The sequence below is a fragment of the Phaseolus vulgaris genome, chromosome 6 (genome assembly GCF_000499845.2).
Source record: "Phaseolus vulgaris cultivar G19833 chromosome 6, P. vulgaris v2.0, whole genome shotgun sequence".
Lineage (NCBI taxonomy): Eukaryota > Viridiplantae > Streptophyta > Magnoliopsida > Fabales > Fabaceae > Phaseolus > Phaseolus vulgaris.
The window spans coordinates 15,635,294-15,657,637 of record NC_023754.2 but is presented as its reverse complement, the minus strand read 5'-3'; the positions used below and the strand labels follow the sequence as shown (position 1 = coordinate 15,657,637).

Below are 22,344 nucleotides of genomic sequence, written 5' to 3'. Positions count from 1 at the left end.
TAATATTGATTAATTTAAAATATAAAAATTTGGTAGTTAATAATTATATATGAATTTAAAATTACTTTATAATTATTTTATTAATAATAAAAACTAGTTTAAATATAAAAATAATAATTTATAAAATAGTCCCTAATTTAATAAAATAATAAACTATTTTAATAAAAAAATTAATTTTTATTTAATAAGTTTTTTAGTGTTAATTCCTTAAAATATCCTCAATCAAATATAAAATAATCTTAAAATATATAAATATTAGTTAAGAATAAAAAGTTGATTATCATTGCTATCAAAACTAGAATGTAAAATAACTTTATTTGACTAAAATATGAAATCTTTTGAGGATGTATTATAAAATATTTTCTTGGAAGAGATTTTGTTAATGATTAAATTGTGATATTGTCGCTTTTTTTTTAAAATGTGCAAATAAAAGAACGTATTAATTAAAAAAAATCAAGATTTTCTGTTAATACTTTTTTAATTGTATGCATATAGATAAAATTTTCTTATCTTATCTTTTCTTTGTTAACAAGTTTTTTTTTATCTATTTCTATATATTCATCAAACTATAAAACTGAGTTCTCCAGATATCACATAATCTCTTTCTTGAATTTGCCTACACATTTTTCTCTACTCACTTTTTTTCTTTGCTTCTCACACTAACCTCATCCTGCCATGACTATGATTTCAAGCGAGATATTTCCTATTTATACTTATTTGCCAGCAAAATCTCTTTACAGATTTAAAGTTGTGAACAAGGGGTTCTGCAATCTTCCAGAAGAAGGTTTTTTCCTAGTAAATCATGTTCATAACTCGTTGAAAAGAGATGATACATGTTTCTTCTTACAACTAGAGAGGTCGTGCAACGAAGAAGTTATGTTGCATCCATTACCTTCGCAACAAGGATCAGGTGTGTCTGGCAAGGTTCTTCAGTTCTTGTCAAAATCCAGTCAAATCTTAGCTTCAATCAAGGGATTGATTCTTTGTCGTGTAACAGATAAGACACCTTCTGAGTTTTACATTTGCAACCCAGCTACAAAGTCTCGGTTGCCAATTTCTTTACCCATCAATGATGAAAATTTGAATGCGCATGCACATGTGATGATCATGTTGTTGGAGTGTTATGATGAGTTTGATGATTACATGGTGGTTCATTTTGAAACCCCAACTGATTGGTCTTCAGATTATGCATGCAAAATTTTGAAGCCTCGGGAAGGATTGTGGAAACCAATGGAAAAGGGTTTCTGTGCAGGTGGTAGAAATATGAAGTTTAACATGCCTGTGCATGACAATGGAGTCATCCACTTCATTTCAGATTGTGGCTCTTACATCACTAAAGGGAGCCCTTATTTTGAACCTTATATAATGTCCTACAATCTCAAGAATGGCACCTCCACAATGCTCAAGTTGTCCAAAACTGCTAGAAAGAGCTCAACTGATGAGAAGTGTGACATGAGCATTTTCAACTGGGGTAAGGTGTCAATGGCAAGTTCCTCCATTTGCTTGGTAAGACTTAAAGGATTTACTTTCAAAGTTTGGATTTTGAAAGATTATAAAACAAGTAGGTGGAGGAGCATTATGAAGTTAAAAACAATAGAAATTGGTTTGAAGGAAAAATACCCTACAATCACAGGCTTCACAGTTATAAATGGTGAACTTCTCATTTTTGCTACTGAAAAATATATCTACAGTTGTGGCTTGACTGATGAAAACTACATGAAGATTAAGGAAATATGTGAAAACAAATGTAAATACTATGTTTCTCTTACTTCATACATGGATACTCTTCGTCCATGTGGACCTGGAGCTACACCTTTGCTATGTTAGAATTCTTATAGATGTTTGATTTGTAGAAGAAATAAATGTAACTCTTTTATGTTTTTTTATCATACTTTGTTATTATAATTTCTTTTTTATCAAATAGTAATATTGTTATGATAAATTTCATACTAATTGTTTCTACAAAATACTGTTTATTTTTTTCTTCTTTCCATTTATTGATATTTTAAATTAAAATAAAATCTACATAATATTTTATTAGGATCTTAATTTTTGTAAAATCTATTGAATATTTTACTAGATTCATATTTTTTTTATTATTACTAAAATGAGAATATTTTGTTTGTGACGTGAGTATTCAATTTAAGGTACAGAGAAAACATAGTGTTGAATAAAATTTAACTACCAATTACAGTGAAAAAGAAAGTAACCTTACCAATAACCAAAATTATCACACAAAAAAGTTGAAGTAATTCTTAACCAAAATCAAGATAATAAATGTTCTAGTCAAACTGACGCCGATAAAAAAATAAGAATAAAATAGACGTAATAGTAAAAGAAAAATCAATAAAAAAATCTAAATCTTTACATAAAATTTGAAATCCATTACTTTACTTTAATAATTTTTTATAATTTCAATTTTTTACACTTTCTTATCCAAATAACACAATATTATAAAGCATTTCAAAATCTTTACTATTATAAAATATTTCAAATTTATTTTTTAAAATAGTAAATGCCACTTGAAAAAAATCATCTATACATAACCGCAATAAAAAAAAGTTAAAATATTTTAGCTTTCGACTTAATTAATTTTCAATTTTGGCTAGATTTGCTATTCAGTTATGAGCTTCCCTACAAATCATTCATGTTAAAAAAATTATAAAATAATATTTTTTAAGGAACTCCTACTTTCTATTCAAGTAAAAAAAAAGGCTTTCAATTTTTGTAATTTAAATCTTCCACATTTTTTTCATTAATTTTGTTCTTCATAAACTTTAAAAGTTTAGATAATAATACACGCATCTAAATCTAAATAGTTAAAGATAATAATACAACATCCCATATTTTTTATACAACTTCATTATAATTCCTATTAATTCATACAACCTTAAAGTTTTCAAATAGTAAATATGTCATGTACTTCATCATCACAATATAACCACTAGCATGTCACAATTCGGTATTGTAACATCTTTTCTAAGATTTTGAAAACTTTATAAGAACTAAATTAATCTATAAATTTCTGTAATACAAGTAAAATAATTTTTATCCATGTTTATATGAAATCAAAGAAAAACATTTAAGCATGTCCCTCTTCATGCAGGAAGACAGGGCACTGAAAGTATGAATTTCACCGAGATGGGTCCTATAAGCTTATTTCACAATATACAAAACAGTATCAAGAGAATGATATGAAGCTCAACATCAGAAAATGACTTTACTTACTTTGCTACCTAGGGAACATATAAAAGTAAAAAACTCAATAAATTAATCCAGCTGAGGAACCCAAAAATTCAGATCTGGGCCAAAACAAAGAGAAAAAACTGAGTAAAAAATATATCCCTCATTTGCTAAGCTGCTGTCGCAAAGGTGGTCTCCTAACTCCATTTTCTATCCTTTCTTCCCGCACAATACCCAAACTTAACATACTTTCCAACCCTTTATTTTCTCCATAAAAGAAAAATCAACCAGAATCTTAAAGAATCATGTTTCAGGTCTTCCTTATTCTTCAATTCATGTAGGCTCCGACCTTCTCTTTGTTAAGAACAAAGGAAAGAAAGGAAAAGTATTTAATGCAACAGCACAACCCAGGACACACATGATTGGTGAATTCCCCAAACCAAAGTCCAGACACAACCCATAAAATCTCAATCTCTACTATCATCTGCCCTCAAGATTGGACAGCCAACCTTTGCAGATGCTCAAAGAAAACTTGAAGGCTCACAACATCAGTGAAGATTACATCCGAACCAGCAGACATTTCGTGTGCATTATTTATTATACGTTGCTGAGGGATTCAGTTTTGTTAATAAAAATCTAGCCTGTTAAAACATCAATGAAAACTCAGTAAGTTTCAACACGACTACAAATCTAAACTTGGTGAATCAATGAAATAAACAAAAAAAACTGTTAATATGATATGTGGTGGAAGGGGAGGAAAAGTAACTGTAACAGTTAATGAAGACAAATAACACTCAAACTGGTCTTGATAAACTATACTGACCTGGGAACCGTGCTGGTCACACACTACCAATCTAGGAACCGTGTAGCATCGAATGTTTCCTGATCAAGCGAAAATGGATGGTTAGCCAGGGATTTGTTTATAGAAAGTTTTACTCTAAAAAATTTCTCACAGATATGATAGAGAATAACATTCATAAACTAATAAAATTTAATTTTGAAAATAAAAATCATACTCAATACAGCGCAATACAATTGCTGTCCCAGAAACAGTATATTTTGTCCAGAAACTGCAAATTACAGCCTAGTTGCCTAATTCCACCGACTATCATAAGATATACCGTAATGTATAACTTTCATAAGTTATTTTCTATGAATAACTCCAATAATGTTGTTTCCAATACAGAGCTAATACATAATTACTAATAAATGATAAGTTATTTTCTATCACGTGCATTCCTCCTAATAGTAACTGCCTCCAATTTAACAATGGATCCTTCCTAACAAACCCACTTGGTTCTTGTTCCCATCACAGTACATGCCCAACAACCAAGGATTTGATATTTGATAAACTGGTTATTTGCAGCGAGTTGTGAACCAAACATTTATACACACGTACATACACCTTTCATCAAAACATCAATATAAACCTGTTCTCCCAATTTTAAGTTTTCCTATAATCACATTTGAATAAAGATATTATATAATTTATTAAAGCTTGAGAAAATAAATCTTAATGATCTTAAATTATTTTAGGAATACCAAAGAAACGGGTAAAAATACAACTTGTGACATACCTCACTCTCCATTTTTAGAGAAGCAAATCTAGCCATTACAACTTCTGCGGTTTCTTGGTCAAATCCTTGAACCAATTCCTGAAGAGAAAAATGATATAAGTAATTAAAAACCCTGTATTTATCAATTTCGTGGTCAATAAATAATTATCCTAAACAGAAAATAATGCATATGTAGGAACTAAACTAATTCAATTCAGTTTATTACATTGATATACACAATGAACACCCGGTTAGGATCCAAGAATTATAAAGAGAAGAAAAGAAAGGTTTTTATTGAATAGAAAGTAAAGAACAAGAAATAGGGGAGCACTCTCTCCTCCAAGGGTTTCTCCTTCACAAAGAGCTAAAGCTCAATCTACAAAAATATTACACACTCCCCTCCCCCTCCCCCTCTCCTTCTTTCTCTTCTTTCTTATTTATATCTAACTAGCAAATCAAATAACAAATTCGTGACTATTCTAATTCTAACTAACTCCTACTATACGTGTAACCTAACACACCCATAAATGAAAATAGATAGATTTGGATAGATATCAGCATATGACATAACATGAGAGTCAGACTTGACAATTGAATGCAAGAAACAAGAGTAAGAAGTTAAAACATTAAAGCTTTCTTAATATTATGATAAGTGTAGGCGTCCCAGATATTACTTTGACAATGAACAAGCATCCACCAAAGATATAGAAAAGGCTGAAACTACCTCAGAGCTAACAGTACTATCTACCCCTCTCCTAGTTACTGTCGTGACACGAAGCACTGATTGACCAGTTGGGTCCTGGTAACTGCAATAAGAACATGAGCATTAATATGCAATGCCTAGGGCATAAGTTTAATTAGGTACGAAATAGTACATATATGAGATCATATTGGTGGAAGTTATGTGACAACCTTGTAAGGAACTGTAGGTACAACTGTGGGTTCACAGCACCTGGGGTGTTTGCCCGATCACTTGATGAAAGATCAAACATCACAGTCAAGCACGTGCTTTTGTCAAGGACACACATCTTCCATGCCGTTGTGTTTCCCTCTCCTATAATAGAATCAGCAACAGAAGGCCCTTTCTGCAGTACGATTATAACCATCAAAATCCAGAAAAAAAAACACATTGATTCTGTCTTAGTTCTGTTACTTTGATTGACCCACTACCAACTCCAATTCCAGAGTTAATAAGCAACACGGAAATAAGAGTTTCAAACAAAAGAATATCCAACCTTTTCCAAGGAAGTGCAAGGCCCAATCACTCCCTGAATTTTGATTTCCTTGGAGCAATTTATCTCCAGGGTTCCAGTGAAACATACATAAAAAGAGCTGGCAGTGAGTACATCTGATGACAGATAAAGAAAAAAATGTCTGAAGTAAATAAGAGATAAGGGAAGAGAAAAATGAAAACACATTAACAAAAGGGAAAATGTCAGAATAACATTCAAAATGAACGAATTCTCACCAAGAGACTGTTCCCCCATTCTCAAAAACTCGCTTAAAAGAGTCCTTGAAGACTGAATGACCAAAACTTTCAGACAGGACAACAAGACCACCAGTTTTTTCAACCGCAAATTTAATTTCTGCAACTCCAACCTTTATATTTAAAGCATTCATGAATCGGCACGGTACAGAATTAAATCCTAATTGTTTTTCATTGCAACATTCTGAGAAAATTACAAACTCAAATTCATGCATGCCCACTGCATAATATAACAAGAACTTTCTTGCATACCCGCAATAAAGTCAATCACAAAAATAAAATAAAATAACTGAAATATCACCAGATTCTCTTTTAAGCAGAAAAGTAAATGGAAATCATGATTATATTTTTTTATCAACAATGAATTAATAGAATAAAATAGAACACTTTAGGGTGTCCCAACACAGCAAAGCAAAATTAAGTGATACACCACTTAACTCAAATCTTAAACTATTTAAACAGTCCCTATCCAAACAGAACTGGGACTTGATGGCTATTTAGCCACTGAAATTTTAACAATCTAAAAACTTGAAGTCTATCTCTCTACCCATTGTAGCAATACCAAACCTACTACCATGTGCACTACACTTTATTGCCAAAGTGAGGCACGGCCTATGCTGCCAATCTACTTCCAAAAGTTACAAAAATCTCCACACATCCTTATCTTTTAAGCTCCAAGAGCTGGTCTACTAACCACACAAAAGATGCATCTGCCAAAACTGCAAAATGTTGACCAGCATTGACAGCATTTGGACATGGGTTTACAGGTCAGATTTTTGCCTAGCAGACCACACAACAAACCTTTATCCTGCTTGCTGCTGCAATAAATAACCCAGAACCCTTTTATGCTTAATAAATCACTTATACACCATCATCTTCCTTGTCCCTTCCTCAGCGCCCTTCTTGTAACGTATATATGACTCCAGCATAAAGAGAATCATTGTCCCTGCATCCCTACCATAAGACTTTTCCAACCAATAGACATAGATATACAATTCTAACCAATAGCTAATGCGCAGAACAGAAATGGAAATCATGATGCCATCATACAATCACTCAGATGGATGAAAGGGACACATTAATAAACCACACTGAAATATAGCTTCACAGGTCATGTAGCCAAGCGTTGCCAATAATAGGGAAACAAATTTAATTTGGAATATGTCATCAAATAAGCCAGTAAAAATTGTACATAACTACACGAATCTACTTAGTCCGTCAATGTAAAATAAGATAATAAGGTGTTTTATGAAATTAAATTAAGAGAAAAGGAACTTGATAATCAGAACTCACTACGTGATTCAAACTTTCTGATATCTATCAGCAGCACAGCAAGTGAAAGAAATCATTAGGTATGAGAATATTAAAGTAAATTAATGAATTCCAAATTTTATGTAAGGATTTGGATTTTTTTTTATTGATTTTTCTTTTTCCTGTTAAGTCTATTTTATTTTTATTTTTTTATGGACGTCATTATGACTAGAACATTTATTACCTTGATTTTGGTTAAGAATTACTAACTTTTTTGTCTGATAATTTTGGTTATTGATAACTTTCCTTTTTCACTGTAATTGGTAGTTAAATTTTCTTCCACACTCAGTACCTTAAACTGAATACTCACGCCACAGACCAGATATTTTCATATTAATAATAAAACTAAACAAAAATATGAATCTAGTAAAAATATTCAATAGATTTAAAAAAAATTAAGATCCTAATAAAATATTCTGTAGATTTTATTTAAATTTAAAATATAGATTAAATGGAAAGAAGCAAAAAAAATAAGCACTAATTTTTAGAAACATTTAGTATGAAATTTATTATAACAATATTACTATTTGGTAAAAAGAAATTTTAATAACAAAGTATGATAAAAAAAACATAAAAGAGTTACATTTATTTCTTCTCCAAATCAAACATTTATAAGAATTCTAACATAGCAAAGATATAGCTTCAGGTCCACATGGACGAAGAGTATCCATGTATGAAGTAAGAGAAACATAATATTTACATTTGTTTTCACATATTTCCTCAATCTTCATGTAGTTTTCTCCGATCAAGCCACAACGGTAGATATATTTTTCAGTAGCAAAAATGAGAAGTTCACCATTTATAACCGTGAAGCCTGTGATTGTAGGGTATTTTTCCTTCAAACCCATTTCTGTTGTTTTTACCTTCATAATTCTCCTCCACCTACTTGTTTTATAATCTTTCAGAATCCAAACTTTGAAAGTAAATCTTTTAAGTCTTACCAAGCAAATGGAGGAACTTGCCATTGACACCTTACTCCAGTTGAAAATGCTCATGTCACACTTCTCGTCAGTTGAACTCTTTCTAGCATTTTTGGACAACCTGAGCATTGTGGAGGTTCCATTCTTGAGATTGTAGAACATTATATAGGGTTCAAAATAAGGGCTCCCTTTAGTGATGTAAGAGCCACAATCAGAAATGAAGTGGATGACTCCATTGTCATGCACAGGCATGTTAAACTTCATGTTTCTACCACCTGCACAAAAACCCTTTTCCATTGGTTTCCACAATCCTTCCCGAGGCTTCAAAATTTTGCATGCATAATCTGAAGACCAATCAGTTGGGGTTTCAAAATAAACCACCATATAATCATCAAACTCATCATAACACTCCAACAACATGATCATCACATGCGTATGTGCATTCAAATTTTCATCACATGGGTAAAGAAATTGGCAACCGAGACTTTGTAGCAGGGTTGCAAATGTAAAACTCAGAAGGTGTCTTATCTGTTGCACGACAAAGTATCAATCCCTTGATTGAAGTTAAGATTTGACTGGATTTTGACAAAAACTGGAGAACCTCGTCGGACACACCTGATCCTTGCTGCAAAGGTAATGGGTGCAACTTAACTTCTTCGTTGCACGGCCTCTCTAGTTGTAAGAAGAAACATGTATCATCTCTTTTCAACGAGTTATGAACATGACTAGGAAAAAACCTTCTTCTGGAAGATTACAGAACCCCTTGCTTACAGCTTTAAATTTGTAAAGAGATTTTGCTGGCAAATAAGTACAAATAGGAAATATCTCGCTTGAAATCATGGCCATGACTGACTAAGGTTAGTGTGAGAAGCAAAGAAAAAAAAGTGAGAAGTAGAGAAAAGTGTGTAGACAAATTCAAAAAAGAGATGATATGATGTCTGTATAACTCAGTTTTATAGTTGGATGAATATATATAGAAATAGATAAAAAAAAAAACTTGTTAACCAAGATAAGGTAAGATAAGAAAATTTTATCTATATGCATACAATTAAAAGATATTAACATAAAATCTTATTTTTTTTAATTAATATGTTCTTTTATTTGCACATTTTAAAACAGAAAAAAACGACATTATCAAAATTTCATCATTAACAAAATCTCTTCCAAGAAAATACTATATAATACATTGAAATTTTAGTCAAATAAAATTATTTTATATTCTAGTTTTGATATCAATGATAATCAACTTTTTACCATTAACGAATATTTTGTATATTTTAAGATTATTTTATATTTGATTGAGGATATTTTAAGGAATTAATACAAAAATAATTTATTAAATAAAAACTAATTTTAAAGATTAAAATAATTTGTTATTTGATTCAATTAGATATTACTTTATAAACTAGTTTTTATTATTAATAACAAATTATAAAGTAATTTTTAAATTGGTATCTAACTAACTATAAAGTACACATTTTAATTAAAATATTTGGTTACTGAATTTGCAGGATTTCCAAAACATTAATCTCGTCAATGTTATCATGGCTATCAAAACTAAAATATAAAGGACTTTATTTAACTAAACTTTGAAATCTTTTTCATAATGTATCATGTAATATTTTCTTGGAGAGATTTTCTTAATGAAGATTTTGATGTTATCTCCTTTTCCCTATTTTTAATAGTACAAATAAAATAAAAAAGGTATTACTTCAAAAACAAATCAAGATTTTCTGTTAATATTTTTTTACTTATATGCATATAGATAAAATTGGTTAACACATTCTTTTCTTCCTATTTTTATATATTCATCAAACTATAAAATTGATTTTTCTAGATATCACTTAATCTCTCCCTTGAATTTGTCTACTTCTCACTTCTTTACTTTGTTTCTCACACTAACCTCACTTTGTACTTATTTAACAACAAAATCTCTGTACAGATTTAAAGCTGTGAGCAAGGGTTATGGAATCTTTTAGAAAAAGGCTTTTTACTAGTGAATCATGTTCATAACTCGTTGAAAAGAGATGATACATGTTTCTTCTTACAACTAGAGAGGTCGGGCAACGAAGAAGTTAGGTTGCATCCATTACCTTCGCAACAAGGATCAGGTGTGTCTGGCAAGGTTATCCAGTTCTTGTCAAAATCCAGTCAAATCTTAGCTTCAATCAAGGGATTGATACTTTGTCGTGCAACAGATAAGACACCTTCTGAGTTTTACATTTGCAACCCAGCTACAAAGTCTCGGTTGCCAATTTCTTTACCCACCCATGATGAATATTTGAATGTACATGCGCATGTGATGATCATGTTGTTGGAGTGTTATGATGAGTTTGATGATTACATGGTGGTTCATTTTGAAACCCCAACTGATTGGTCTTCAGATTATGCATGCAAAATTTTGAAGCCTCGAGAAGGATTGTGGAAACCAATGGAAAAGGGTTTTTGTACGGGTGGTAAAAACATGAAGTTTAACATGCCTGTGCATGACAATGGAGTCATCCACTTCATTTCAGATTGTGGCTCTTACATCACTAAAGGGAGCCCTTATTTTGAACCCTATATAATGTCCTACAATCTCAAGAATGGCACCTCCACAATGCTCAAGTTGTCCAAAACTGCAAGAGCTCAACTGATGAGAAGTGTGACATGAGAATTTTCAACTGGGGAAAGGTGTCAATGACAAGTTCCTCCATTTGCTTGGTAAGACTTAAAAGATCTACTTTCAAAGTTTGGATTTTGAAAGATTATAAAACAAGTAGGTGGAGGAGAATTATGAAGGTAAAAACAAAAGAAATGGGTTTGAAGGAAAAATATCCTACAATCACAGGGTTCACGGTTATGAATGGTGAACTTCTCATATTTGTTACTAAAAACAGTTGCGGTTTGACTGGTGAAAACTACATGAAGATTAAGGAAATATATGAAAACAATTGTGACATGAATATTTTCAACTGGGGTAACTTGTCAATGGCAAGTTCCTCCTTTTGCTTGTTAAGACTTAAAAAGATCTACTTTCAAGTTTTGAAAGATAACAATGATAGATGTCAAATAAAAAAAATTAAATGACATTTTATGGTTGATATTGAATTAAAAAACATCAACTTAAAAAACTAGTTTATTGGTATTTTTATTACCATCTATGAATTAATCCAATAATATTGTTTCTAATACATAACTAATACATAATTACAAATACATGATAGTTATTTTCTATTGCTAGCACTCCTAATAGTAACTGCCTCAAATTTAACAATGGGTCCTTCCTAACAAACCCACTTGTTTCTTGTTCCATCACAGAACATGTCCAATAACAAACCCACTTGTTTCTTGTTCCATCACAGAACATGTCCAATAACTAACGATTTTGTTGGAGATCCCACATCAATTCAGAATCAGTACCATACACCCCCTCATGCTAAGGCTACCAACTTGTATGTGCAGGGATATATTAGATATCTCACGTCCACTAGAGATTAGGACATTTTATTCTGTATAAATGAATACAAATCTCACCTTATAAATCGATTTTACAACTTTAAGTTAAACTTAAAGTTTATTCTTAATAGATTCGATATTTGATAAACTAGTCATTTACAGCTAGTTGTGAACCAAACATTTATACACGTACACAACTTGTGACATACCTCACTCTCCATTTTTAGAGAAGCAACCCTAGCCATTACAACTGCTGCGGTTTCTTGGTCAAATCCTTGAACCAATTCCTGAAGAGAAAAATGATATAAGTAATTAAAAACCTTGTATTTATCAATTTAGTTGTCAATAAATAATTATCCTACACGGAAAATAATGCATATGTAGGAACTAAACTAATTCAATTCAGTTTATTACATAGATATACACAATGAACACCCATAAATGAAAATAGATTTGAATAGATATCAGCATATTAATGGAAGGGGAGGAAAAGTAACTATAACAGTTAATGAAGACAAATAACACTCAAACTGGTCTTAAAACCTGTGAAGAAGTGTACTCTTCCCTTCACCCTGAGGACAGAGAAAAGAGAAATGGACTTACAATGATCTCATTGCTTTATTGACATAAAACATACTGGTAGCATGACTGCACGAAACCAAGATAGGTAGTTATACCATCTTTGCCAAATTCAAACGTACCATGGATGAGATGAAAAACTGAAGCTACCTACAACCACCATCATCTACAGACAAGGAAGTGTAAAACATCTCTATTTCTTCTGAGAGCTTTTTACTGCCTGTATGAAATCCCCTGGAAACCGTATCTACGTACGCCTCTGATGTCATTAAATCAATGAGAAACTCAAAAAAATGTCTCCCGTATCATACGATGCCGTGAGGACCTTCTTTATCACCTCATTTGGGAGACCCTCTTGAGCATAGTTAGTGTAAATGCACTTTCTGCATTCCTGTAAATATCAGAATGGCATAACTACGGCGCATATACAATTTAAATAACCTTAAGTTTTATACACATTCTAACTTCTATACCCATTTTAAACTTTATTTCTTTCTCTGTATCCTTCCTATCTCTCTTCTCTTTCCTTCCCTACGAAAGTATACAAATTTCAATGAGTGTAAAGGGAACCTTTTCACATTATTCTTTTGCTGAATCACCTTATAAAATGGATACGCTACGCATGAAAGAATTGTATTGTATGAGCTTTACAAAATACAAGGAAATAATGGTATGTATGGTGCAAACACGGATAAAGCATAAAGTAACTGCGGAAACCTAATAGAAGACAAGGAAGGAGTTACCTGGGGAATTTGATTTATAGTTGCAATTTGTTCTGTAGTTAAGAAGTTAGATTCCAGTAGTTCTCGAAATAAAACCAAAATCTCCGAACTCAAGTTACTTGCAGTAAAGTTATCCAGTATGCCAGATATACTTTAACTATCAAACACAGATCTCATCCACTGAGGGATTTTACGCAGTTTTAGCAAAGCTATAGCTATGAGTACTTGAGGGCTTTGTTTGTTCGTGAATGATTGTGATGCTAAAGCAGGAGCTGCAAAAAGATATTGTCATCTCCTCAATAGTCAATCTACACCAGCTACTCCCTTCCAAGAGTTTTGTTTCTTTTGTCAGATTTTCCCATCCCAGAATAATTGACAGGCAGAAGCAAAAATTTGTAGCCAGATCATTATATAAAACCAGCCCTTCCAATATGCTCCTTATGGACATTAAGTACCCAACAGTACATCTCAACTCTTCATGATTACTGTTTATTTGATCTGATATTCTGTTAAATAACTCCAACAGACTATAAGAAGCAGCAATCTTGATCTTGATTACAGGAGATTAGGCTAAACAGGCCGAACTCCATTAACAATTTTCGAGTGTGTTTTTTCCTCTTTATCTCTTTTATTATTTCGCTTTATTTATTTAATATTATTTGTCGGGTAGCTCTGTTAGGGTTTTGTTTTAGTGGGAAAATTACCCGTTTTTCCCAACAGGTTTCAATGAAACAAGAAGCTTTGCCAATCCACAAACTCTGGTAGGATAGCATGCAAGCTAGAATAGAAGATTTAGGATTTAAAACTCATTGTTTTAAATATTTAGAAAAGACCATTAAGGGTGCAAAATATAATTTTCTTACTTTAATATGCTATAATTTATTTGCCAGAAGTGAAGAAGATAAAATATACTTTTTTTTCTTTTTGTTACTGATGTGAAGGGCTTACCTTTTAACCGCGAAGTAATGAAGCAGAAGCACAAATATTAAAGTTTCTCCAGTGCTTGTTCCCTCGTCGTGTTCTACCAAAGCAGGTCCCTTCAAAGAAGCAGTAGAGACTACGGTGTTGACCATTGAGATTATAGAAGTATTAAAAAGAACGGCCTTCGAAGTCTCTTCAAGTCTTTTCTTGGTGGAAAGATGCAAAATTAAGGAAAGAATGCCAATAACGAAGAGACTTTCGTCACTTAAGATATCAACCTTTTCGGATGGAATTGAATACTACTCTATCATCTTCAGTAGTGGACGTGGTGTGAGAACAATCATTAACTGAGTCATTATGTTTTCTAGTATGTCTAGGGATACTCTATCATTATGTATTTTTCCACCTCATCTGTAACAATGGTGGTTTTGCTGTAATCTACTTCCATTTGGTGCTTATACTTGTATCTATTTATTTCTAATATTTCGTAATAATTATTGTAACACATCTCCAAATAGTTGTTGGTGGCCTGTTATGCATTATAATGTACTACAGATGTTTTTGCATGCATGGGCATTGTATTACTCAATCCTCACATCAGTTATCTTTAGCCATACAGAGTACAGCTCTGCTCTCCCTAAAATGCTTGTAACTAACGCTCCTCTGCATATTCAAATTTGAAAATCGGGCTAAATGACAACGTATTAACAAAACTCAATAATGTGCCATGTCATCATTACGGACAAAGATTATGCATGAATGGGTTCGAATTTGATATTACATTAAAATCAATCAAATCACACAAATTTAATGTTTAACCAAAAATTGAATCAAACGACACTGCTAACACCTCTGAACAGAAGTAGGGTGGAACGTTAGAAAATTCAGGGACTATGTCGAAAGCTAGAGTAAATTGGCACGAACAATTGTATTCTAACCAAATAAAAAAAGAGAGGTCAGTAGACAACCAAAGGAAATGAGACCCAAAAATGGCTCTACCCACATAAAAAATAGGTCAGTAGGCCGCTCTAAGAGGAAGATAGGACTTAAAATAGAAGTCTAATAATGATAATGATTAAATTTATACGGGAGCAATATGAATAAATATAAGTTCAGCTACTCAAACCTTCATAGCTACCGCAACCCAACTTTGATCAGCAGATAGTGTTTCAGGATGCACTCAAAGTGTTAAAAACCAAAATCAAGATGGACATGTAAGTTGCTGTCGACAAGGAATTACTCAAATAAAACCAACTCCTGATTGTTGTCGCCATTCCATGCAAAGATAATTGCTCACAAGCAGTTGGGTAGACATGGACCATAGTTTCCATGACATTGGGAACACATACTACGTCACATGCATGCCTTTCTTCCTTCAAGAGCTGTGCTAATAGGCACACGAAAATTCTAGCTCCGTAGTTATCCTCTGTTGATACTAACTCTGCTAGCGTCTGGACGTTAACAGTTTGATTATTGTTGCAAAATTTGGTTGATATTCCTTTCAGAGAGACAAGCTAAAATGGCATGTCTTGTTGCTTCCACGATTGATTTTGACATATCCAGAGCTCCATTACAAGATGGATATCTTATAAGAGCCACAAAGACGGAGCAGACCATTATAAAGGTCTCGGGAATCATACCCATTTCTCCATCAGAATACTTTCTGAGCATACTTATCAAAACAAGAATCAGTTCCTCTAGTTGAGAAATTGATACAGATCCAGGGCACTGAGAAATGCATTCATAAATAAGCTTCAATGTCGCACACTGGACAGGGTGAAAAGGAATGTCCGCCACATAATGTAATGCCGGAATAAGAGTTGAAATTCCAACAACGAGTCTTAGTTTAAAACTTTCCTCAGCAGTTGATAACCTGAAGGCGCATCTTGACTGCTGGATCCTTATACTCTGTTCATTAATAGAATAATTAGTAAGCCACGTACCAATGCATAACAATAACGACAAAATTAAGTTCTGCATTCACAAGCTTATAACAGAAAAAGTTCAGGTAAACTAAATTAGATTAATAAAACCGACTAGATCCAGATAACCAACTCTGAATTCCGTTAATAAGAAATGAATCTAAATTAGGACAAATGTTTTCAGTCTATATATTGTGGCAATAAACGAGGCTATAAAGTATGCACAGTATTCAACACAGCAAAATCAATATCGCTTTCATCTAGGAGAGAAAGAACTTCTTTGGCAAGTTCAATACTAGGTTCTCACCTGACAATCTTAATATTTCAAATAAATAATCCGCAATATTTTCTTCCACCAAGACTCGAATCTCATAGTCTGAAGTTTTGACTGAAGACAAATAGTGAAAGAGTAAATCTATAGTGCCGATTTGAACTTTACTGTCTGACGACGTAATGGGCCTTTGATGGCTTCAGCAAACAGATTTACCAGAGATGTGCCCCTGGTTCCATCTTCAGTTTCTTTAGAGTTAACTCCTCCATTGGAAGAGATGTTACAAGCATCATATGCACATTCTTCCCTGAGCAAACGTCTTCGAGCCAGAATGGTCAAAAGTGCTAATTAACAAAAATGTAAACTGTCATTCAAAAAAGAAACAAAAATGACAATTATGTTGTAAACTATAGCATCTTACAGTTGTTGATATCTATTCTGTGAACTATGGCCATACTACTGACTTTTAACCATCCCTGGAATTTTAACGTTAACCACTCGTTCATTAAGCCAGCAACTTTGGTAATTCGGATGATGCAGGATACGGATGCAAACTCTTGGAGAAAGATACAAACAGGTAATCAACCTTTCCATTGAAATTCATGAAACAAATGGTCATCAGATGTAATGCATGGCATGCCAGTGTTTTTTGTCTTCATATTGTCAACATGTAAAAGTCTAGTGTTCTATACCACCTTTGTATCTAGTACTATGAGTAGTTATGTAGTTGAGTATCCGTTTGAGACAACGTCCTAATGTCAATCTCTAGTCTACCCATCCAAAATAGGCTTCACGAAAAAGTTAAAACAAACAAGACAACCAAAAAGAAGTTTGGAGTTTTCTTTTCAAGGAACAAAAATACTGAGAACTTGATAACGGACCAATACAATTCAAGCGAACATCGTCAGTCTCCATGAGCACATCGACCAACAGGTACAATATCTGTGGACAAAAGGGAATCAACATATCACTTCCTTCTCCCTCTGCTAATGTACTCTGAAGAACAGATAGTTTATAAAGGACAAAGAGGACCTCCCCTCGGATCTCCTCACTGCACGGAGCGAGCAAAGGACTTACCACGTGAAATAAATTTTAAATTCCTCGGTACAGCAAGTATCCAAAGCATAATATATGTGAACAATACCTCGGAAATCGAAGGCCCGTAACAAGAACAGAAATGAGGCTACAAATGTCTTTTATGTGTTTATGGAGATCATCATCCTTCTCACTATTCAGAAGAGCCCCAAGGCAGTGAACCTGTCCATTCAGAACAATAGAAACAATCCATAAAAATTTCCATTTAGGTATAATAAGATTATTAACTTCTGTAATAGGCAATCATATCTAGGGTGAATCCTAAGTTATGTATGGATAAACTAGTCTATAAGTATAAACACTTTTAAAAAATGAATTGAATACTTTAATGAAGTTAAAATAAACTTAAACACTTCAGTTCATGAAATTGTTAATTATATAAATTGATTTTAGCTATCGAAGAAAGCTAAATTTATCTTACTTCCTACTTATAAAAGGTTACTAAAAAATTTATTCAAACAGTTAATTGACAAGGTAAAAATGCGGAAGGGAAACTGAAATCACCATGTGCAGCTGAGGGGAAGACCAACCGAAAGCACCGGAAGTGATGCGATCGGAAACCCTAGCGACGAATTCGCGGGAAACGGAAGGATCGGCGGACGCAGAGAGGGAGAGGATGAGATGCGTGAGCTGAGCGGCGATTGGTTCGTCGTGGAAGGAGGAGAGGGCGGCGACGAGAGGCGAAAGGAAGAAGTGAGGGTGGAAGGTGAGAAGCGGTTGAAGGAAGTGAGGAAGTGAGAAGGATCGAGAGAGCTGGGAGAGAGCGTAGGAGACATGGACGGTTGGGGAGAGAGGATTGGAGAGGAGGTTGGAGAAGCAGACGAGGCAGATGGAAGCGCCGTCGTGAGTTTGGAGGTTCAACGAAGATCGATGGCCCTGAGAACATGAAACTGAAAATCCCTCGTCGTCGGCGACAACAACTTCCACATCGCGTGAATCGCTGCACCACTACATTCTCTTCTCTCTACTCAACAATCACCACAATGCTGCTGCTACTGCTTTCGTTTTTTTGGCGCCATGCTTAGCTTTAAATTGAAAGGTAGTTACTAAGCTTTTCTGTTGAGCTGCGTTGTTCGTATGTGATGGCAATTGCTTCCTGCACCCGATCAATTGTGATTGGCACCCGATACATTTTTTAAATTCCAAAAATGCCCTTGTCTTCTTCATTTATGAAAACATTGAATGGTGAGGAAAAAGAAGTTCATGAATGTGTGAAGCTTTGGTTTGAGCTGCAAAAGAGAAGGTTGTGCTTCGTTCATTGTTGCTAAGTTGAGTGTAAGCTTCGTTTGGCAAGTTAATGAGGTAAGTAAGCCATTTTCGTTCGTCTTTGGTTATTTTCTCGAGCTCAGCTGGTCTCGGATATCGGAATCCGGAATTCAAATTTTCTGCCTACGGATATTAATATCCGGAAGTCAAAATTTTGTATACGGATAATAATATCCGGAACTAGGATTTGCCTACGGACGCTGATATCCGTAGTTCATATTTGCCTTACGGATGAAAATATCCGAAACTAGTATTTGCCTTACGGATGCAAATATCCGTAGTTCATAATATTGCCTTACGGATGAAAATATCCGGGACTAGTATTTGCCTTACGGATGAAAATATCCGTAGTTCATAATATTGCCTTACGGATATATATATCCGTAAGTTAACTGTTGATATTTTTTTGGTTATGGATTAATTTATCCGGAAGTGAAGTGTTAATTTTTTTCAGCAACCGAATGGATACAACAGAGTCATACATGGGAGTTTTAGGGGAGATTAATGTGTGGGATGGATTAGATGATGTTGATCTGGAGCAGTCAACAAGTTATAACGCATTAGATAATGAACACAGGGCACATGAATGTAGTGGGGCATTTTCTACAAATGAGGTATGGTCAATGTTGGGTTGTGAATGTTTTTTATATGAATTATTTTTAAATTTGGCATGATGATCAAGATGTTCTTTTAAATTTTTAAGAATGTTATTGTAGGTATTTCGTGATCGAGATGAGCTGTTAGATTGGGCAAGAAGTGTTGGCTATAGTTATGGGTTTGTCATTGTTATATTAAGGTCAGATACATGGACGGGCCAACGAGGAAGGATGACCTATGTATTGTTAGGTTGTGAGAGAGGAGGTAAATACAGACGGTATAAAAAGAAGTAGATGTCAGTCAAACTGGAAGTAGGAAGTGTGAGTGTCCTTTCAGATTGCGAGGCAAACCAGTCAAAGGTGGTCAAGGGTGGAAGGTGGAATTAATTTGTGGTTCTCACAATCATGAATTGGCAGAGACAATGGTGGGTCATCCCTATGCTGGAAGGTTAAGTATAGAGGAAAAGGTTATGGTTGAGGATATGAGTAAAACTGCGGTGAAGCCAAGAAATATTTTACTAACCATGAAAGAGAGAAATGAAAAGAATGTGACAACGATTAAGCAGGTTTATAATGCAATCACTGTTCACCGAAGATCACAACGAGGTCACAGAACAGAAATGCAACAACTGATGTTGTTACTAGAGCGAGACAGGTACGTGCATTGGTGTAGGTGCGATGAGGTCTCTAATATTGTGCAAGATATATTTTGGACACACCCAGATTCAGTAAAATTGGTGAACTCATTTAACATTGTCATATTAATGGATAGTACGTACAAGACGAACAAGTATAGGATGCCGTTACTTGAGGTTGTTGGGATTACGTCTACAGGTTTGACTTTCTCCGTTGCATTTTGTTTACTAGCAGCAGAAAAGGAAAATAATTTTTTTTGGGCCCTTGACAGACTTAAAGGGTTGTTTTTAAGAGTTGATTCATGCCCTAGGGTGGTGGTATGTGATAGAGATGTTGCCTTAATGAATGCAATTAGAATGGTGTTTCCTGAAGCTTATAATTTGCTATGTCGGTTTCACATTGATAAAAATGTGAAAGCAAAATGTAAAATGTTGGTGCATCCAAGAGAGGCATGGGATCAAGTAATGGAAGTGTGGGGATCTGTTGTGGATTGTGATATTGTTGAGGCCTTTGAAGATCGTGTCAATGCTCTCGAGTTGTCTGTTCTCCATGGCCTATATTTGTTGATTATGTGATGGATACATGGTTACGTCCACATAAAGAAAAATTTGTCAAGGCATGGATAGATAAGGTGATGCACTTAGGAAACACAACAAGTAACAGAGTTGAGGCGGCACACTGGAGCCTAAAGAGAGTTCTTCAGAATTCGATGGGGGATTTATGTTTCTGCTGGGATTCCATCAATAAGATGATTATTTTACAACATAATGCAATCAAAGATTCATTCCAAAAGAGTTTGCATGTGGTTGGACATCGGTTCAAGGTTACAACTTACAAAAAATTGTTAGGTTTTGTGTCTAAATATGCTTTGAACCTTATTTCAGAAGAACTTGATAGGGTTAAATCAGTGGGGTTTGATAAAAGTAGGTGTGGATGTAGTCTTACCAGAAATTGTACCAGCAAAATGTATTCCTTTCCTTGATCAGTTCCCTGTAGGGTATTATCCATATATTGTTGATGTTGTTGACGTTAGGGCTGATGGCCATTGTGGCTACCGTGCTGTTGCTGCCCAATTGGGAATGGGAGAGGAGTCATGGGCTGTTGTTCGAATGAATTTGTTAAAAGAACTAAGTGAATGGAGACAAGAATATGTTCAACTCTTTGGTGGTGATGATAGATATGAATACTTGAAGAACTCACTTCTAGTGGAACACATGTCTATGGTACCAACCACTAAAACCATTTCATTTTTACATTGCATTTCTTTATTTAACTTTGTTTGTCAATTGTACTTGCAGGCAGGAACAGATAAGTGGATGACAATTCCAGACATGGGATATGTTATTGCAAATCGGTATAATGTCATTCTTGTTTCTTTGTCCATGTTACAATCATTGAGTATTTTTCCTTTAAGAACCCAAGCACCAAGTAACTTCCGTCAACACCGAATCATTGCAATTGGACATGTCCACGGAAATCATTTTGTCCAGGTTTAAACTAAACCAATCAAGATTGATGTGCTAAATCAAGATTTGTGTACCTTATATTTATTACCTTTATAGGTCAAGCTCAAAGATGGTTGTCCAATTCCACCTACGGATATATTGTGGGCATCACATCGTTATCCGGCGGCCCAAACTTGGTCAACATACTACACTAGCCGGATACAAGTTTATACCCAACTAATGTCCATTAGACGATATTTGTAATTATAACATTTGTAATAGCATAATTTAGATTTATGGATGTTTAGTACATTTGCAGTTGTCCTACAATATTCACTGAAGTCACTGTTATGCCTACGGATAAAAAAATCCGGAAGTCACTGTTATGCCTACGGATAAAAAAATTCGGAAGTCACTGTTATGCCTACGGATAAAAAAATCCGGAAGTCACTGTTATGCCTACGGATAAAAAAATCCGGAAGTCACTGTTATGCCTACGGATAAAAATATCCGTAAGTCATACTTTTGCCTACGGATAAATATATGCGTAAGCCAGTGATTTCTGTACTAATGATCATATTGAAACATATAAGGATCATATTGAAACATATAAAGAAATCGTAATACATCTGACATATTGAGAAATCCTAATCAATCATTCCTACGTGCATGTCTCCTGACATAAACAGCTATTTGATCAGTCGCTCCTCGTGCTAACGTAATGGCTGCTTGTATGCCTTCCCAAACAGGGCTGCCCTCCACGACATCGCCATGATCAAGTAATGGCTGCAATGTCTCTGTAATTCTACGACAAATACCCTACAAGCATGAATGACATACTATTAGAAAAAAACAATAGAAATTAATATCTTAACAAGGTTAGAAGCATACCAGAGCAGGATGTGACTCCTCATGATGACTTGGCACTGCTTCGTGATGACGTGCATCTGAGGGTACCGGTACAGGACGGTCATCCTCATCTGTATTAATCACATAT

General features: G+C 34.0%; 3 protein-coding genes and 3 pseudogenes across 4 annotated transcripts; 2 read left to right on the top strand and 4 right to left on the bottom strand.

The window, feature by feature from the left end:
• Positions 1-675: 675 nt before the first annotated feature.
• Positions 676-1,827, top strand: LOC137833454 (F-box protein At5g49610-like). Its single transcript, XM_068641802.1, has one exon. The coding sequence runs from the start codon at positions 676-678 to the stop codon at positions 1,825-1,827; it is 1,152 nt and encodes a 383-aa protein (XP_068497903.1).
• A 1,168-nt stretch (positions 1,828-2,995) lies between these two features.
• On the bottom strand, positions 2,996-6,839 carry LOC137831299 (protein transport protein SEC23 E-like). Of its 2 annotated transcripts, XM_068638918.1 has the most exons (7): positions 6,208-6,839; positions 5,975-6,087; positions 5,652-5,824; positions 5,464-5,545; positions 4,761-4,838; positions 4,007-4,065; positions 2,996-3,824 (listed from the first exon to the last, which is right to left on the bottom strand). In XM_068638918.1, exons 1-6 carry the CDS (start codon positions 6,224-6,226, stop codon positions 4,030-4,032), a joined length of 501 nt encoding a protein of 166 aa, XP_068495019.1. In that variant the 5' UTR covers positions 6,227-6,839; the 3' UTR covers positions 2,996-3,824; positions 4,007-4,029. The 2 variants fall into 2 exon arrangements, with proteins under 2 accessions (XP_068495019.1, XP_068495018.1); XM_068638917.1 differs by having other exon boundaries at positions 5,975-6,372.
• A 1,317-nt stretch (positions 6,840-8,156) lies between these two features.
• Positions 8,157-8,876, bottom strand: LOC137833453 (uncharacterized). The gene has a single exon (XM_068641800.1). It carries the CDS (start codon positions 8,874-8,876, stop codon positions 8,157-8,159), a length of 720 nt encoding a protein of 239 aa, XP_068497901.1.
• Positions 8,877-12,993: 4,117 nt separating this feature from the next.
• On the bottom strand, positions 12,994-14,268 carry LOC137833452 (protein PUTATIVE RECOMBINATION INITIATION DEFECT 1-like; annotated as a pseudogene).
• Positions 14,269-15,436: 1,168 nt separating this feature from the next.
• LOC137833451 (protein PUTATIVE RECOMBINATION INITIATION DEFECT 1-like) lies at positions 15,437-18,956 on the bottom strand (annotated as a pseudogene).
• Positions 18,957-19,131: 175 nt separating this feature from the next.
• Positions 19,132-20,809, top strand: LOC137833449 (protein FAR1-RELATED SEQUENCE 5-like; annotated as a pseudogene).
• The last annotated feature ends 1,535 nt before the right edge of the window (positions 20,810-22,344 follow it).

Bases quoted from the DNA above. Each gene is read 5' to 3' on its own strand.
- LOC137833453 (XM_068641800.1), bottom strand. From the start codon at position 8,876: ATGTTGTTGGAGTGTTATGATGAGTTTGATGATTATATGGTGGTTTAT.
- LOC137833454 (XM_068641802.1), top strand. From the start codon at position 676: ATGACTATGATTTCAAGCGAGATATTTCCTATTTATACTTATTTGCCA.
- LOC137831299 (XM_068638917.1), bottom strand. From the start codon at position 6,226: ATGGGGGAACAGTCTCTTGGTGAGAATTCGTTCATTTTGAATGTTATT. The intron at 5,546-5,651 runs GTTGTCACATAA...TTCTTATTGCAG, and splicing joins TACCTACAGTTCCTTACAAG to TTACCAGGACCCAACTGGTC. The intron at 4,839-5,463 runs GTAGTTTCAGCC...TTTTCTCTTCAG, and splicing joins ATAGTACTGTTAGCTCTGAG to GAATTGGTTCAAGGATTTGA.